At 38.5% G+C, this 20,225-nt stretch overlaps 1 protein-coding gene across 1 annotated transcript in view; it reads right to left on the bottom strand.

Annotated features, from left to right (window-relative positions):
- Nucleotides 1-20,225, bottom strand: part of TEX11 (testis expressed 11) — a 358,449-nt gene that overhangs the window by 262,889 nt on the left and 75,335 nt on the right. Inside the window, exon 6 of the mRNA XM_060183291.1 lies at nucleotides 6,526-6,606. Coding sequence (XP_060039274.1) covers nucleotides 6,526-6,606 — 81 coding nt within the window. The remainder of the gene's footprint in view (nucleotides 1-6,525; nucleotides 6,607-20,225) is intronic.

Here is a 20,225-nt window from a genome sequence, read left to right as displayed (position 1 = left end):
CAAAGGGACATATACACCCCGATGTTCATAGCTGCATTATTTACAATAGCCAGAGTGAAATCAGCCTAAATGTCCATTAACAAATAACTGGTTTAAAGAAGTTATGGAATATATATTCCATGAAATACTACTCTGCCATAAAAAATGATATTGTGTCCTTTGGGACAAAATGGATGGAATTGGAGATGATTATACTTAGAGAAGTAAGTAAAGAGATGTAATACAACTAGCAGATGGTTTCACTCATATATGGAATCTACAGTACTTATACACATAAGCTTGGGGAAAAAAAAACAGAAACAAGCAACCTCTTTATAAGACTTACGATAACTACAGTGGTTATCTTTGGGAGGTGGTAGGGTAGGGATACAGAACTCTGGTGGTGGGTGTGGTATGGAACGATACACTGTAATCTCATAATTATGTAACCAATTATTAATCACAAAAATAAATAGAAAAAAGGGGGAAATGGCTAACTGGAATAGTGGATTTGTCATGCAGCACCAAGACTGAGTAATAACCCTGGTGGCAAAAATAGTGAATGAATAATTTTAAGTTATCAATGTAACACCAAGTTACATTTCAATCATGCATCTCAATTATGTTTTAAATAGTTTTAGAAAACAAAAGTAGTTATAATATTACATAAAACTATTGGCTTATAATCTTCAATACTGCTAAATTCATGAAAGTCATGGAAATCATGAAAAATGAATTCAGATTGAAAAATTATAAAAACTAGATGCAAATTGAATCTACTTCCTCTAAAGAATAATATGGGGGGCTGGGTAGTGGGGCACACATTATAATGAGCTAGGATCCAGATGCAAGCTCCTGGTGCCCACATTCAGGGGTGGAAGCTTCATGAGTAGTGAAGCAGTGCTACAGGTGCTTCACTTTTGATCCCGTCTCTATCTACCCCTCCTCTCAACTTCTCTCAGTAATATCTAATTAAAAATAATAAATACTTAGCAATCTTTGTATAAAAATAACAGTACTGGAAAATTTGAATGGGGTCTCTGAACAGAAGGTCTACAGGGTTCTTTGAAACATTCTGATAAAAACAAAATTACTTCAAAAATTCAAGACTGAAATAGAACATGACATGTAATTGGCAGTATATAAATTTTTGCTGGAATTAAATTTTATGTTATAATATAAAGTTTGGAGGGAAAGTAATACCATTCTCATACACATATACAATTGATGGAGTACTGGAAATATTTTCCCTAACATCTAAATTTATTTTTTTTGTTTTTTTAAATTATTATTATTTATTTTGCCCTTTTTTGCTCTTGTCTTTTATTGCTGTTGTAGTTATTATTGTTGTTGATGATGATGTCATTGTTGTTGGATAGGACAGAGAGAAATGGAGAGAGGAGGGGAAGAAAGAGAGGGGGAAAGAACGATAGACACCTGCAGACCTGCTTCACCACCTGTGAAGCCACTCCCCTGCAGGTGGGGAGCCAGGGGCTGGAACCCGGATCCTTATGCTGGTCCTTGCACTTGGCGCCAAGTGCACTTAACCCACTGTGCTAGCGCCCAACCCCCTTAAATTTATTTTTAATATCAACTCCCTCTGTGATGCTAAAGAGTTAACTAGTCAGTGGCACTGAAATAGGGGAGAAAGAATAGGTAAATGAGTTAAAGTGGAAAAGAGGGATACAAATCCACACAGTTCCCACCACCAGAAATCCGTATCCCATCTCCTCCCCTTATTGCTTTCCTATTCCTTAACCCTCTGGAAGTATGGACCAAGGGTCATTATGGGGTGCAGAAGGTGGAAGGTCTGGCTTCTGTAATTGCTTCCCCAGTGAACATGTGCATTGACAGGTCGATCCATAATCCCAGCCTGTCTCTCTCTTCCCTAGTAGGGCAGGGCTCTGGGGAAGCATGAATGCAGGACACATTGGTGGGGGCTTCTGTCCAGAGAAGACCAGTGGACATCATGTTAGCATCTGGAACCTAGTGGATGAAAGAAGAGTTAACATATAAAGCCAAACAAATTGTCACATACAAGGGAAAACCCATAAGACTATCAGCAGACTTCTCAACTCAAACTCTGAAAGCCAGAAGAGAATGGCAAGATAGCTATCGAGACATCAATGAAAAAGGATTTCAACCAAGAATAACATATCCTGCTAGAATTTAATTCAAACTAGATTGATGGATCAAAACCTTCTCAGACAGGCAGCAGTTAAAGGAGGCAACTATCACCAAGCCTGCCCTGAAAGAGGTTCTAAAAGACCTCTTATAAACAAGAACATCACCAAAACACTTGCCATATATCAGAGCAACTAAACATTATTGAATAATGGCACTGCAATACCCTAAATCCATAATATCAATAAATGTCAATGGCTTCAACTCACCCATTAAAAGGCATAGAGTGAGAGGATGGATCAGAAAACACAGCACAACAATGTGCTGCTTGCAAGAATCCCACCTGACCTAACAAGACAAAAACAGACTTAAAGTGAAAGGATGGAAAACTATCCTACAGGCTAATGGACCACAAAAAAAGGGTAGGAACAGCCATTCTCATCACTGACACAATAGAATTTAAATTAAACAAAGTAATAAAAGATAGGCAAGGTCATTACATAATGATTAGAGGATAAATCAACCATGAATATTTAACAATTATTAAAATCTATGCACCCAGTGAGGGCCCATCTAAATACATCAAGTACCTACTGAAAGAAATAAAAAAATACATCCATAGTAATGCAATAATACTGGTAGACTTCAACACCCCACTCCTCACACTTAGACAGATCAACCTAGCAGAGAATCAACAAAGAAACATAATTAAATGACGATATGAATGGACTAGACCTCCTGGAAACTTTCAGAGTTCTTGACTGCCAAAGACTGGAATACAGATTTTTTTCAAATCCACACAGCACATCCTCAAGGATAGACCACATGTTAGGCCAGAAAGACAGTATCAACAAATTAAAGAACATTGAAATCATCCCAGCTATCTTCTCAGACCACAGTGAAGTAAAGCTAACATTCAACAACAAACAGAAAATGACTAAAAGTCACAAAATTTGGAAACTCAACAACATGCTGCTTAATAACCACTGGGTCAAAGAAGCACTCAAGAAGAAATTCAAATATTCCCAGAAACAAATAAAAATGAAAACACAAGCTATCAAAATATTTGGGACACAACTAAAGCAGTACTGAGAGGGAAATTCACAGACTCACAATAACACACTAGAGAACAAGAAAAAACTCAAATAAACAACCTTACTGCACACCTTAAGGTCTTAGAGGAAGAGGAACAAAGGGACCAAAAGGCTAACAAGCACATGAAAGATTGATCCAGGTCACTGATTGTCAGAAAAAATGCAAATAAAGACAACACTGAGATACCACCTCGCCCCTGTGAGAATAGCATACATTAAAAAAGGGCAACAGCAACACATTCTGGAGATACTGTGGGAACAGAGAAACCCTTCTGCAGTGCTGGTGGGAATGTAAATTATCCCAACCTCTGTGGAGAGCAGTCTGGAGAACTCTCACAAGGTTACACATGGACCTTCCATATAACCCAGTAATTCCTCTCATAGGGATATAGCCCAAGGACTCCATAATCCCCAACCAAAAAGAAATGTGTACACCTATGTTCATAGCAGCACAATTCATAATAGCTAAAACCTGGAAGCAACCCAGGTGTCCATACACAATGGAACACTATACAGCTATGACAAACAATGAACCCACCTTCTCTGACACATCTTGGAAGGAGCTAGAAGGAATTATGTTAAGTGAGCTAAATCAGAAAGACAAAGACGAGTATGAGATGATTCCACATATAAACGGAAGTTGAGAAAGAAGAACTGAAAAGTAACTTCAGAGCAGGTTTTGACTGAATTTGGAGTAGGGCACCAAAGTAAAAATCTCTGGGTTGAGGGAGAGGGCAGAATTTGACTTCGGGGGGGGCAGTGGGAGGATGGGATGGGACACAGTCTTTTGGTAGTGGGAATGGTGTTTATGTACATGCCTATTAATTTGTAATTATATAAATCACTATTTAATTAATATGAGAGGGGAAAAATGATCGAATGTCTCAAACTTTTTAATGCACAGACCATAGGCTGAGCCACTGACATACTGACTCTCTTAAAAGCTTAGACCAGGGAGAACAGAAGCAACCAGTGGCACAGCTGTATATAAAGGACATAAATTATGGTGACGTTATGTACGATACAGTAAACCCTATCAAAGGGATTTTCAAAGTGAACTCAATTGCCAAATAATCTGATAATAGCAGTAACTATCTATTGCCTTCTTAAACCCTAAGACATCAGGAACCTCCAGCTTCCTCTATAGAGCCTATATTTCCCCCAGTCCTAGAAACTGTAGGGTGGGGCTCACTTCCATGTATGCTCTCAATTCATACCAATTGACACTGCATCTGCTGATCCCAACCTAATCAACACCATGAGTACCACCTTGGCATGCTTCACTTCGGACTGTGTCCAGAGACGTCAGGTGTGGAATGTCAACCCTTCACCTTCATTACTTGGGTGAGACCTTTCCTTTCTCATAGGATTTTCTAATTCCTATGAGAATTAGAAAATTAGAATTTCTAATTTTGGGTGGTTCACTTCCTAACAAAGTCCCAAAACCTAGATATTGACCAGGTCCCATGAGATAGAGCATATGTTCACAAGTATCCATACATTAGGACAAAATACATACCTGAAAGCAAAAGTACACAATAGTCTGCAGTGAGTCAGTATAAAGTTCATAATGAAATAGTGACTTAGACTTAGATACCCTTCTCACCTACTTCCTATTGCACTTCCCTCACTCACTCCAAAACTAACCTCATCAAAGCAAGGACTGCAAAAGCTGAATAAGGGCAAGAGACTGACACACTTTAACTCTCTTTAGTCACTACCAGGCCACCCCATCAGCTGTGGCCCTATTCAGGGAGTCCTGAGACTCCCAAACAGACATTATGGGCCTAGACATCAAATAAATCCCTCTCCCTAATATTACCAGTCATATCTATGAGGGACAACAGACTAGACCCCTTTGTGGACCCCATAGGACGTTGCCCTCAACATGGATCAACAATGATAGAGAACGTTCCACTCTCTGAAGAGAGGATGGACAACATACTCTATGGTCCACCCAAAGAAGATGGGTTATGAAATCCTGGCAGTTTGGAACGTTCCTATTCATGACCAAAGTATGTGAGCCCAAATCTATGGGGATGCAGAGATTACATAGGCTCTAAGGTGAATAGAGACCCCAGATCAGATCAAATCAGTGGGTTTTACAGTGAACAATATTTACACACCTTTCCCATATTTGGAAGCTTATTCTCTTCCCTGATCCAGCTTTCTGGTCCTTTTTCCAGCCATGACATCATCTCCCCAGACAATAAGTTGGACCCACCTGCATATCAGATTTCAGGCTCACGGGAAAACAAACAAAAAACTAGTATCGTCATAGGCCCTTTGGAATAGAACTAAAATAGGACTACTAGCTATCTACAAAATGGAGGACCCCCAACTCTTCATCTGCATTATTCCAGCCTTTAGGTTCAATATTGTTCAGCAATTTGTTTGGCTTTGTATGCTAACTCTCTTTTAAGGCCCCAGGTTCCAGATGCTAGCATGATGCCAACCAGACTTCCCTGACAGACAACCCTACCAATATGTCCTGGAGCTCTGATTCCACAGAACCCCATCCAACTAGGGAAAGAGAAAGGCAGGCTGGGAGTATGGATTGAACTGTCAATGCCCAAGTTGAGCAGGGAAGCAATTACAGAAGCCAGACCTTCCACCTTCTGCATCCCACAATGGCCTTGAGTCCACACTCCCAGAGGGTTAAAGAACAGGAAAGCTATCAAGGGAGGGTATGGGATACGGAGTTCTAGAGGTGGAAATCGTGTGGAGTTGTACCCCTCTTATTCTATGGTTTTCTCAGTGTTTCCTTTTTATAAATAAATAAATTTTAAAAACTATCAAAATTTCAATAGAAGGAATCAGGCAGAAGCACAGCAGGTTAAGCCCACGCACAATGACTGGCGTAAGGATCCCAGTTCAAGCCCCCGCCTCCTCACCTGCAGGGGAGTCGCCTCACAAGTGGTGAAGCAGGTCTGCAGGTGTCTATCTTTCTCTCCCCCTCTCTGTCTTCTCCTCCTCTCTCCATTTCTCTCTGTCCTGTCCAACAATGATGACATTAGTATCAACAACAATAAAACAACAAGGGCAACATAAGGGAATAAATAAATAATTTTTTAAATTTCAATAGAAAAAAGAAAAAACATGGAGTCAATTAAATCACACATGTTCACAGACCTAGCACCACAAAAATATTAATTAATAGAACACCTTTCTGGCAAAGAACAAAGGAAGTAAAATTCTTTAAGGATTATATGAAATAGACCTCAAATATAATCTCTAAATAGTTACATGAAGTATTCATTATTTTCCCTAGAATTTGATATAACGTAATTTCAAATACTTGGCAAATAAATGTAAATATTTCACTCACCATTTCAGGAAGGTTTATCAACATATCTTTACAGCGCATGACACATATAGATGCTCTTTGTGAATCACCTTGAATAATTGCCTAGGGAAAAAGTCAATAATTAGTAAAAATGAAATAATAAATTATTTATAAGTGATTTTTAACTGGTACTAAGACCTAATTTGTTTTGTAATCTTTTTATGAATGTTAGATGGTCAAGTTAAACAAAACAGCCATTTCAAAATATAAAGACAAAAAGAAAAAAGAGTAGTAAGATTCTTTGATAACACAGAGCTGAGACTGAATGACCAGGAGTCATGTACTTTTTTTTTGTCTGGAAATGCAAAAAATGCTGGATGACATTATGCTACTAGAAAATAATGCCATGTCTAATATATTCTTCCCCAGTTTGAATAGTTCCACATGTTTATGGAAGAAATTAGAGTCTTTTGTCCTCATACTTTGTATAACTATGGACTTCTGCTATTTTTTCTCACACTCTTCTTTTTTTTGTTGATTTCTTTATTGGGGAATTAATGTTTTACATTCTACAGTAAATACAATAGTTTGTACATGCATAACATTTCCCAGTTTTCCATATAACAATACAACCCTCACTAGGTCCTCTGTCATCCTTTTTGGACCTGTATTCCACCCCCAACCAAGCACCCCAGAGTCTTTTACTCTGGTACAATATGCCAATTCCAGTTCAGGTGACTTCTTCTATTAAAGGTAGGTTAGTGCAATCCCATCTTGGAGCCAGAAGTACTACTTAGACATTTAGTATGTGTAACCATGAAATTTATGCTCTCTTGGCTTTAGTTACCTCATCTAAAATGAGAACACTGCCTTAGATAATTTGTAAAGTATCTTTCATCCAGGGAGACAGCACACCAGTTAAAGGCTTTACTATGCATATGATCCAAGTTCAAACCCTGGCACCACATCAGAGTCACTATAGCACCAGAGCTCTGGTGCTATGGTGTCTCTCCCTCTCTCTGTCATAATAACAACCACAATAAGGGCAACAGCAAAGGCTACAAAAATGGGAAAAATAGGCTCCAGGAGCAGCGGATTTGTAGTGCTGGCACTGAGCCCCAACAATAACCCTGGAAACAAGAAAGAAAAAAAGAAAAAAATATTTCTAATCTAGAAGAAAAAATATTTCCAATCTACAAGATACATTTAGTCTGCTCTTTAAATTTAAAGATGAGGGAGAGGGAAGGTTTAGAAAGAATGTTATGACTCTCTGTGATATTGTAGACTCTATCATAAGGTTGAATACAAGAGTGATAAGAATATCTGAGGATGAGGACAGAGTCAAAGAATCAGAGACTATTTTCAAAGAAATTTTAACTGGGAATTTCCTTCACATAGGCAATCCTGAGAAGATACTTATTCAAGAGGCAGAAGGCACACACAGGTATGTGAATGCAAAATGACCAACATTACTGTAAAACTATCAAAACTCAATGAGAAAGAAAAACATATGCAGGCTTCTAGGGAAAGGAAAAAATTTATATACAAAGGTAGAGTTATCAGGCTTTCATCAGACTTCTTTTCACAAAACCTAGAGGTAAAGAGAGAGTGGAATGGTATATTCAAAGTATTAAAGTGAGGGAATTCTAGCAATGAATTTTGTATCCTGAAAAATTACCCTTCAAATATGAGGGAGAAAGAAAGGTCTTCTCAAAAATCCAAATGCTAAAGAAATTTGCCGTTACCAACCCCACCTTACAAGAATTAATAAATTGAGTCCCACAAGAAAAGAGGAAGCAAAGGAATACATGTTCTATGCAAGATGAACATCAATAAATTAGAACTAAGAACACAATAAAAATAGGAAAGAACAATAAAACAGGAAAGGGGAGGGAATTAATGGACAAATCGGTTCTATAAAATGTTAATCATGATCAACTTTAAAAAAGACAATTTTAGAAACATTGTTAGTTATTACATTTGTGGTAACCACAATACAAAACAAAGAACAAAGATTTACAGGAAATACAAGATATATCAATGAGGAACTCATCACAAAACTAATCCACACAAAAGGACAGATAGAAACAAATGGGCAAACCTTGAGACACCAAATTGCAGATGCTGTCAAGAATTTATCCTGAGTTCTCTGGGAAGATGACCTCACCAATTTGTCATGGAAACTTGCCTCTCCAGAGCTCTACCCCATGAGGGAAAGATAAAAATCTGGGGTATGGATTAACCTTCCAATGCCCAGGTCAAGCAAAGAAACTATTACAGAAGCCAGAACTGCTTTCTGCACCCCAAAAACTATTTTGATCCATACTCCAAGTGGGGGAGAAGTGATAGAAGGAAGAGGATAAGAGGACTCTGAACTCCAGCTGATTCAGGACCCAGAGAGAGAAGCAGAAAAAGAGGGGGATATTTAGATGTAGTAATAGGGTTATGTGTGGCTTGGAGGGGAAGAAAGAACTGGATCTGGAATAAAAAGGGGACAATTATGTACAAATCTAAACAGTTAGTTTTAGAGATGATAATTAACCCCTGTTTGAAACCTTGGGAGAACTGTGGTGGCTTGCAATGGAGGGACTGGGGATTCAGAACTCTGGTTGTGTGAACGGTGTGGAATTATACCCCTGCTGACATGTAATTTTGCAAAACAATATTAAATAACTAATAAAATGTAAAAAAAAAAAAGGAAAGAAAGAAATGGGGAAATAATCAACAATTTAAGACAAACTCTGTCATATGCTTTACATTGGGTAGTTCTTCCCCGCCAAGAGAATTGCATCAGTCCTGTTAATTTCGTGGGCCTGCTTGGCCCCGCCCCAAGGAACCCCGAGAGAGGGTTCCTGAGTCCGAGAGTTCCTGAGTTCCAGAGTTCGAGAGTTGGAGAGTTACGGAGTAAGATAGAGTTCCACAGTGGAAGAGTTTCAGGGGGTTCCCCAGTACGAGAGTTCCAGAGTGACAGAGTAAGAGAGGGTTCCTGAGTTCCAGAGTAAAAGAAAAGAGTGCTTGTGCCGCCGCAAAGAGACAGCAGAGTTCTGTTTGGTGATTAGTTTGTCTTAGTTTATGAATCGTTGTTCCTGAATAAAGAAATACAGCTTCCCTGCCCAGCCGTTGTCTCCGCGTCTCTGTTACCCGCCCGTGAAGCCAGCCTGGCCGGCAAGAGCCTCCCGAATTTTAACAACAAAACTCAAACAAAAATTAGGATGGACATAATTAAACCATATATATCAATAATCACCTTAAATGTGAATGGCCTAAATTCACCTGTCAAAAACTCAGAGTAGCTAACTGGATTAAAGAACAGGATCCATCCATTATATGTCTTCAGGAAACACACATCCAAAGAAAAGACAAACGAAAACTGAACATAAGAGGTTGGAGCGATATGTTCCAAGCTACTAACTCACAAAAAAGGGTAGTAACAGCTATCCTATTCTCTGATAAAACAAACTTTCAGAGAAAGAAATAATCAAAGAGTGCAAGGACGGCTGAAGGATCCCAGTTCGAGCCCCTGGCTCCCCACCTGCAGGGGAGTCACTTCACAAGCAGTGAAGCTGGTCTGCAGGTGTCTATCTTTCTCTCCCCCCTCTCCATTTCTATCTGTCCTATCCAACAATGATGATATCAACAACAACAACAATAATAACTACAACAATAAAAACAACAAAGGCAACAAAAGGGAAAATAAATAAATGTTAAAAAGGAAAGTAAACAAAGATAGAGGACATTACATAATGGTTAAAGGATCAATCCAATAAGAAGATATAACCATCATTAATACATATGCCCCCAACTTAAGAGCACCCAAGTATATAAAACAAACACTCACTGAATTCAAGGGAGACACTGATAGCAACACAGTAGGAGATTTCCACACACCACTCACAGCAAGAGACAGAACATCTGGACAAAAAAATCAATAGAAAAATAGCGAACTTAAAAGAAACCATAAATGAAATGGACTTAATAGATATATACAGAACTTTCCATGACAAAAGTAATGGATATACATTCTTCTCAAGTACACATGAAGCATTTACAAGGATTGACCATATGCTGGACCACAAAGACAGTCTAAACAGATATGTAAATATTAAAATTATAAAATGCATCTTCTCAGACCACAAAGGCATGAAACTAGAAATCAGCCAAAATAGGAAAAGAAACTTCCACAAAGCCTGGAGTCTAAACAAAATGCTGCTGAACAATAAATGAGTCATTGAAGAAATTAGAATGAAGAATTATCTGGATATCAATGTAAATGAAGAAACCAGTTACCAGACTCTATAGGATGCAGCAAAAGCATTGCTGAGAAGGAAGTTCATAGCAATACAGGACCACATTAATAAGCAGGAGAAATCACTAGTAAACCATCTAACAACCCACCTCAATCAACTAGAAGTGGAGCAACAAAAAGAACCAACAGTAAGCAGGAGACAGGAAATAGTCAAAATCAGAGCAGAAATCAGTGAAATAGAAAATAAGAAGACCCTTAGGAAGATTAATAAAACCAAGAGCTGGTTCTTTGAAAGGATAAATAAAATAGATAAGTCACTAGTGATACTCACCAAAAGAAAAGAGAATGCTATGGTAAAATCACTCAAAAATGAAAAAGAAGATATTACAACAGATGAGGTAGAGATTCAAAAGATTATGCAAGAATATTATGGACACCTGTATGGAACCAAATTTGACAACTTAGAAGAAATGGACACATTCTTTGAGTCATAGCCACTACCACTACTTCTCTGGGCTGATGACCTCACCAGTGTGTCCTAGACCCTCACATCTCCAGAGCTCTGGTCCACTAGGGAAAGATAGAAACAGGCTCGGGATATGGATCGACCTGTCAATGCCCATGCTCAGCAGAGAAGCAGTTACAGAAACCAGAATTACTACCTTCTGCTCCCCATAAACAACCAGTCAACACCCATGTTCAGTGGGGAAGCAATTACAGAAGCCAGACCTTCCACCTTCTGCATCCCACAATGACCTTGGGTCCATACCCCCAAAGGGATAAAGAATAGGAAAGCTATCAGGGGAGGGGATGGGATATGGAGATCTGGTGGTGGGAGTGGTGTGGAGGTGTAACCTTCTTATCCTATGATTTTATTTCTCCTTTATTAAATTAAAAAAAAAAAAGCTTGGACCAGGGAGAACAGAAGCAACTGGTGGCAAAGCTATATACAAATAATGTCAAAGGACAAAAATTATGGTGATGTTGTGTATGATACAGCAAATCCTAACAAAGGGATATTTCAAAGTTAACCCAATTGCCCAATAATGTGATTATAGCAATAACTATCTATTGTCTTCTTAAACCCTAAGACAGCAGGAACCTCCCACTTCCTCTATAGAGCCTATATTTCCCCCAGTCCTGGAACTTCTAGGGTGGAGCTCACTTTCCTGCATGCTTCTCACAATTCATACCAAATGATATTACATCCGCCGATCCCAACCTAATCAACGCAACGAGTACCACCTCAACATACTTCACTTCAGACTATGTCCAGAGACATCAGGCATGGAATGTCAACCCTTCAGCCTCATTACTCAGGTGAAACCTTTCCTTTCATAGTATTCTCTAATTCCATTTCAGGTGGTTCACTTCCTAACAAAGTCCCAAAACAACGATATAGACCAAGTCCTGATAAAGCACCAGGTTCCAGATGCCATCAGGATGCCGGCCAGGCTTCCCTGGACTGAAGACCCCACCAATGTGTCCTGGAACTCCACTTCCTCAGAGACCCACTCTACTAGGGAAAGAGAGAGGCAGACTGGGAGTATGGATTGACCAGTCAATGTCCATGTTCAGCGGGGAAGCAATTGCAGAAGATAGACCTTTCCACCTTCTGCAAACAACAACGACCCTGGGTCCATGCTCCCAGAGGGATAGAGAATGGGAAAGCTATTGGGGAGGGGATGAGATATGAAGATTGGGTGGCGGAATTGTGTGGAGTTGTACCCTTCCTATCCTATGGTTTTGTTAATGTCTCCTTTCTTAAATAATAATAAAAAAGATAAAGCATATGTTCACATATATCCATAAATTAGGGCAAAATATATACCTGAAAGCAAAAATACACAATATTCTGTAGTGAGTCAGTATCAAATTTTATCAAATGAAATAGTGTCTACTTAGATTTAAATACCCTCCTCACCTACTTCCTATTACATTTCTCTCACTTATTCGAAAGTTAACCTTATCAAAGCAAGGACTGCAAAAGCTGAACAAGGGCAAGAGACTGGCATACTTTAACAATGACTCTTTAGTCACTATCAGGCCACCGCATCAGCTGAGGCCCTATTCAGGGAGTCCTGGGATTCCCAAACAGACATAATGAGCCTAGACCTCAAATAAATCCTTCTTCATTGTTACCAGTCATCTCTATCAGGAGCAACATAATAGACCCCTTTGTCAACCCCCACAGGACCTTGACCTCAACCCAACTTGATCCAATCAACAATGGTAGAGAATGTTCCATCCTCCAAAGGGAGGCTGGACAATATACTCTATGCTACACCTGAGGAAGATGGGTCAACATTGGGGCAGCTTGGGATGTTCCTACATATGACCACAGAATGTGAGGTCAGATCCACAGGGATACAGAGGTCACATAGGCTCTTAAGCTGAATATGGGCCCCAGATCACATCAAATAGATGGGGTTTACAATCAACAATATTTATATGCCTTTCCCATATTTGGGAGCTAATCTCTTCCCTGATCCAGCTTTCTGGTCCTTCTGTCAGCCATGACATCATCTCGCCAGACAATAATTAGTATCTACCTGCATATCAGATTTCAGGATCAAACAAACAAACAAACAAAAAACCACTAGTATAGCCACAGGCCCATTAGAATATAACTAAAATATGCCTATTAGCTATCTACAAAATGGAGGACCCCCAATTCTTCATCGGCACTATTCCAGCCTTTAGGTACATGACTAATCAGCAATTTCTTTGGCTTTTTATGTTAACTCTCTTTTCAACCACCAGGTTCCTGATGCTAGCAGGATGCCAACCGGACTTCCCTGGACAGACAACCCCTCCAACGTGTCCTGTAGCTCTGCTTCCCTAGAGCCCCTCCCCACTAGGGAAAGAGAAAGACAGGCTGGGAGTATGGATCGACCTATCAATGCCCATGTTCAACAGGGAAGCAATTACAGAAGCCAGACCTTCAACCTTCTGCATTTCAGAAGGACCTTGGGTCCATACTCCCAGAGGATTAAAGAATAGGAAAGCTATCAGGGGAGAGGATGGGATACAGCATTCTTGTGTTGGGAATTGTGTGAAGTTGTACCCATCTTATCCTATCATTTAGTTAGTTTCCTTTTTTTAAATAAAAATTTCTAAAAATAGACAAAAAGATTCAAGACACCAAGACACATCATAGTTATAATGAAAAGAAGTAAGTAAGGATAAAGAAAGGATACTAAAGGCTGTAAGAGAAAACCAAAAAGTCACATACAGGGAAAAATTCATAAAACTATCAACAGACTTCTCCACTCAAACTCTAAAAACCAGAAGAGAATGGCAAGATATCTGTCCAGCACTCGACAGATAAGAGTTTCAAGCAAGAATAATATATACTATTACACTTTCATTCAGAATAGATGGAGAGACAAAAACCTTCTCAGATAGGCAACAGTTAAAGGAGGCAACCATCACCAAGCCTGCCCTGATAGAAGTTCTAAAAAACCTCCTATAAACAAGAATATAGCCATAATACTTGCAATATATCAGAGAAAACAAAATAAAATTGTTGAATAATGGCACTGCAATAACTTAAATCCACAATATCAGTAAATATCAACACCTTAAATTCACCTATTAAAAGGCACAGAGTGGTAGGATGGATCAGAAAACACAATACAACCATATGCTGTTTGCAAGAATCCCATCTGACCCAACAAGACAAACAGATTTAAAGTGAAAGAATGGAAAACTATCCTACAGACTAATGGACCACAAAAATAGGCAGGAACAGTCATTCTCATCTCTGACACAATAGACTTTAAATTAAATAAAGTAATAAAAGACAGGCAAGGCCATTACATAATGATTAGAGGATCAATCAACCAAGAAGATTTAACTATTATTAACATCTATGCACCGAGTGAGAGACCATCTAAATACATCAAACATCTACTGAAATAACTACAAAAATACATCAATAGTAATACAATAATAGTGGGAGACTTCAACACCCCACTCTCACACTTAGACAGATCAACTAATCAGAGAATCAACAAAGAAACAATAGAATTAATTGAAGTGATGGACAGACTAGACATTCTGGACATTTTCAGGGTTCTTCACCCCAAGAAACTAGAATAAACATTCTTTTCAAATCCACACAGCACATCCTCAAGGATAGACCACATGTTAAGCCACAAAGAAAGTATCAACAAATTCAAGAGCATTGAAGTCATCACAAGAATTTTCTCAGACTACAGTGGAGTAAAACTAACACACATCAATGATGAAATTACTAAACAGTCACAGAATTTGGAAACTCAACAACATACTGCTTAATAACCACTGGATCAAAGAGCCACTGAAGCAAGAAATTCAAATGTTCCTGGAAACAAATGAAAATGAAGACACAAGCTATCGAAATTTTTGGGACAGAGCTAAAGCAGTACTGAGAGGGAAACTCATAGCTATACAAGCATCCATTGGAGAATAAGAAAAAGTTCAATTAAAACCTTACTTCATGCCTTAAAGACTTTGAAGAAGAGGGACAAAGGAAACCTAAAGCAATGAGAAGGACTGAAATCACTGAAATTAGGGCTGGAATAAACAACATCAAAAATAAGAGAACCATACAAAAGATCAATGGAACCAAATGTTGGTTCTTTGAAAAATTAAACAAAATTGAGAAGCCCTTATCCAAATTCACAAAAAGGGGAGAAGACTCAAATAAACAGAATTGTAAACAATAGAGGAGGTGTCACAACAGATACCAAAGAAATACAAAAAAAAAAAAATTATGTGAAGCTCTATGAACAACTATATGCCACCAAGCTAGAGAATTTGGAAGAAATGGAAGAATTCCTAGATACATATCGCCTTCCAAAACTGAAGCAGGAAGAACTACAAAACCTAAATGGACCAATCACAGATAAATAAATCGAAACATTTATTAAGAATCTTCCCAACAACAAAAGTCCAGGACTAGATGGCTTTAAAAAAGAATTCTACAAAACCTTCAGGAAACAATTAATACCTATACTTCTAATGCTCTTTCAAAATACTGAAGAAACAGGAACACGCCCTTCCAGCTTCTATGAAGACAACATCACTCTGACACCAAAAGCAGAGAGGGACAGAAAAGGAAAACTACAGACCAATATCTCTGATAAACATAGATGCCAAAATATTGAACAAGACCCCAGCCAGCCAGATATAGCAATATATCAGAAAGATTGTTCAACACGACCAAATGGGATTTATCCCAGGAATGCAAGGCTGGTTCAGTATATGTAAGCCAATCAATGTCATTCACAGCATCAATAAAAGCAACACCAAAAGCAACATGATCGTCTCAATAGATGCAGAGAAAGCCTTTGATAAAATATAACACCCATTCATGCTCAAAACACTACAAAGAATGGGAATAGATGGAAAATTCCTCAAGATAATGGAGTCCATACACAGCAAACCTATAGTCAACATCATACTCAACAGACAGAAGCTAAAAGCATTCCCTGTCAGATCAGGGACTAGACATGGCTGTCTATTTATCACCATTACTCTTCAACTTAGTATTGGAAGTTCTCGCCATAGAAGTCAGACAAGAGAAAGGAGTCAAAGGAATACAGATTGGAAGGGAAGAAGTCAAGCTCTCACTATTTTCAGATAATATGATAGTATAAATAGAGAAGTCTACAGAATCCATCAGAAAGTTACTGGAAATCATTAGGCAATATAGCAAAGTGTCAGGCTATAAAATCAATGTACAAAAATCACTGGCATTTCTTTATACAAACACTAAGGCCGAAGAAGAGGATATGCAGAATTTACTCCCATCCACTGTTGCAGCAAAATCAATCTAGGAATAAACATGACCAAAGAAGTGAAAGACTACAAGTCACTATTCAAAGAAAGGGAAAATGATTCAAAGAAATGGAAAGATATCCCATGTCCCTGGATTGGAAGGATTAATATCAGCAAAATGAATATCTGACCGGGATCCATATACAAATTCAATGTGATACCCATCAAAGTCCCACCAAGTTTCTTTAAGAGAAAAGAACAAAAATTACTGTGGTCTGGGAAGTGGTGCAGTGATAAAGCTTTGAATTCTCAAGCATGAGGTCCCAAGATTGATTTCTGGCAGCACATGTGCCAGAGTGATGCCTGGTTCTTTCTCTCTCCTCCTATCTTTCTCACAAATAAATACAATCTTTAAAAAAGAGAGAAGGGAGTCAGGCAGTAGCACAGTGAGTTAAGCACACGTGGCACAAAGCGCAAGGACCAGGATGCCGATTCGAGGCCCCGGCTCCCCACCTGCAGGGGAGTCGCTTCACAGGTGGTGAAGCAGGTGTGCAGATGTCTATCTTTCTCTCCCACTCTCTGTCTTCCCCTCCTCTCTCCATTTCTCTGTCCTATCCAACAACAGTGACATCAATAACAGCAATAATAAATACAACAACAATAAAAACAAGGGCAACAAAATGGAAATAAATAAATAAATAAATATACAAAAGAGATAATAGAACAAAAATTACTGTCATTTATCTGGAACCAGAAAACACCTAGAATCACCAAAACCATCTCGAGGAAAAGAAACAGAAAATGGAGGCATCACACTCCCAGCTCTCAAACTATATTATAAGGCCATCATCATCAAAACACCCTGGTACTGGAACACAAATAGGTACACAGACCAGTGGAACAGAATTGAAAGCCTAGAATTAAACCCCCAAACCTATGGACATAGAATTTTTATAAAGGGGCCCAAATTATTAAATAGAGGAGGAGGATCTCTTCAAGAAATGGTGCTGGGAAAATTGGGTTGAAACATGCAGAAGAATCAAAATAACCCACTTTATCTCACCAGAAAAAAAAGTAAACTCCAAATGGATCAAGGACCTGGATGTTAGACCAGAAACTATCAGGGGAGGGGATGGGATTTATGTGGAGTTGTACCCCTCTTATCCTATGTTTTTTGTCAGTTTTTCCTTTTTATTAATAAAAATGATATATAATAAATAAACAAATAAAAATTTAAAAAATAGTTAGAGGAAAACATTGGTGGTACACTTTCCCACCTAAACCTCAAAGATATCTTTGATGATACAAACCCAACTGCAAGGAAGACAAAAACAAATCAATGGGGTTACATCAAATTGAAGAGCTTCTGCACAGCAATAGAAACCACTCAGGGAATAGGAGAAGATGTTCACATGCCATACATCTGGCAAGAGGCTAATAACCAAAATACATAAAGAGCTCACCAAACTTAGCAACAGAAAAAGCAAATTATCCCATCCAAAAATGGGCAGAGGATGTGAACAGAATATTCACTACAGAAGAGATCCAAAAGGCTAACAAGCGTATGAAAAATTGCTCCAGGTCACTAATTGTCAGAGAATTGCAAATAAAGACAACATTTAGATACCACCTCACCCCTGTGACAGTGTCATTACATCAAAAATGCTGGAGTGGTTGTGAGAACAAAGGAACCCTCCCACACTGCTGGTGGGAATTTAAATTGGTTAAAACTCTCTGGAGAGCACTCTGGAGAATCCTCACAGGTCTAGAAATAGACCTCCCTTATGATCCAATAATTTCTTCCCTAGGGATATGTCCTAAGGACTCCATAACACCCAACCAAAAATATATGTGTACACCTATGTTCATAACAGCAGGATTCGTGATAGCTAAAACCTGGAAGCAAACCAGGTGCCCAACAAAAGATGAATGACTGAGAAAGCTGTGGTATATTTACACAATGGAATACTATGCAGCTATTAAGAACAATGAACTCACCTTCTCTAGCCCATCTTGTATAGAGCTAGGAGGAATTAGGTGAAGTGATGTAAGTCATAAAGACAAAGATGAGTATGGGATGATTTCACTCATAAACAGAAGTTGAGAAAGAAGAACAGAAAGGGAAACTCAATGCAGAATCTGAATGAGTTGGGAGTGTGGCACAAAATAAAAATCTCTAGGTGGAAGGTGAGGGTATATGTTCAGCTTCACAGGGGGGAGGGGACAGGTATAAAGACCTTTGGTGGTGGGAATGGTATTAATATACACTCCTATTAACTTGTAGTCTAATAAATTACTAATTAATACAAGAGGGGAAATTGATTGAATGTCTCAAACTTTTAAATGCATATACCATATCTGAATGCATAAGTTCCTTAAGTCTAAGCACTTAAAACTTCAAATTATATGAAGAACTATACGCCACCAAGCTAGAGAATCTGGAAGAAATGGAACAATTCCTAGAAACCTATGCCCTTCCAAGACTGAACCAAGAAGAACAACAAAATCTAAAAGAACCAATCACAGACAAAGAAATTGAAACCGTTATTAAGAATCTCCCCAACAACAAAAGTCCTGGACCACATGGCTTCACAAACAAATTCTACAAAACTTTCAGGAAACAGTTAGTACCCATACTTCTTAAGCTTTTCCATAAGATTGAAGAAACAGGAATACTCCCTTCCACCTTCTATGAAGACAACATCACCCTGATACCAAAAGCTGATAGGGACAGAACAAAAAGGGAAAACTACAGACCAATATCTCTGATGAACATAGATGCTAAAATATTAAACAAGATCTTGGCCAACCAGATACAGCACCATATCAAAAAGATTGTTCATGATGACCAAGTGGGATTCATCCCACGAATGCAAGGCTGGTTCAACATCCATAAATCAATCAATGTCATTCATCACATCAATAAAAGCAAAGCCAAAAACCACATGATTATCTCAATAGATCCAGAGAAAGCCTTTGACAAAATCCAACACCCATTCATACTCAAAACTCTACAAAAGATGGGAATAGATGGGAAGTTCCTCAAGATAGTGAAATCTATATATAGCAAACCTACAGCCAACATCATACTCAATGGACAGAAGCTGAAAGCATTCCCCTTCAGATCAGGGACTAGACAGGGCTGTCCGTTCTCACCATTACTCTTCAGCGTAGTATTGGAAGTTCTTGCCATAGCAATCAGGCAAGAGAAAGAAATCAAAGGAATACAGACTGGAAGGGAAGAAGTCAAGCTCTCACTATTTGCAGATGATATGATAGTATACATAGAAAAACCTAAAGAATCCAGCAGAAAACTACTGAAAGTTACTAGGCAATACAGCAGGGTATCAGGCTACAAAATCAAAGTACAAAAATCAGTGGCATTTCTTTATGCAAACACTAAATCTGAAGAAAAAGACATCCAGAAATCACTCCCATTTACTGTTTCAGCAAAATCAATGAAATTCCTAGGAATAAAGTTGACCAAAGAAGTGAAAGACTTATGTACTGAAAACTATGAGTCGCTACTCAAGGATATAGAAATTGATACCAAAAAATGGAAAGATATCCCATGCTCATGGATTGGAAGAATAAATATCATCAAAATGAATATTCTCCCCAGAGACATATACAAATTTAATGCAATACCCGTCAAAGTTCCACCAACCTTCTTTAAGAGAATGGAACAAACACTACAATCATTTATCTGGAACCTGAAAACACCTAGAAT

Source organism: Erinaceus europaeus, chromosome X (assembly GCF_950295315.1).
Source record: "Erinaceus europaeus chromosome X, mEriEur2.1, whole genome shotgun sequence".
In the NCBI taxonomy this organism is placed as follows: Eukaryota; Metazoa; Chordata; class Mammalia; order Eulipotyphla; family Erinaceidae; genus Erinaceus; species Erinaceus europaeus.
The sequence above is the reverse complement of the archived record's forward strand: the minus strand, read 5'-3'. Positions and strand labels throughout refer to the sequence as shown.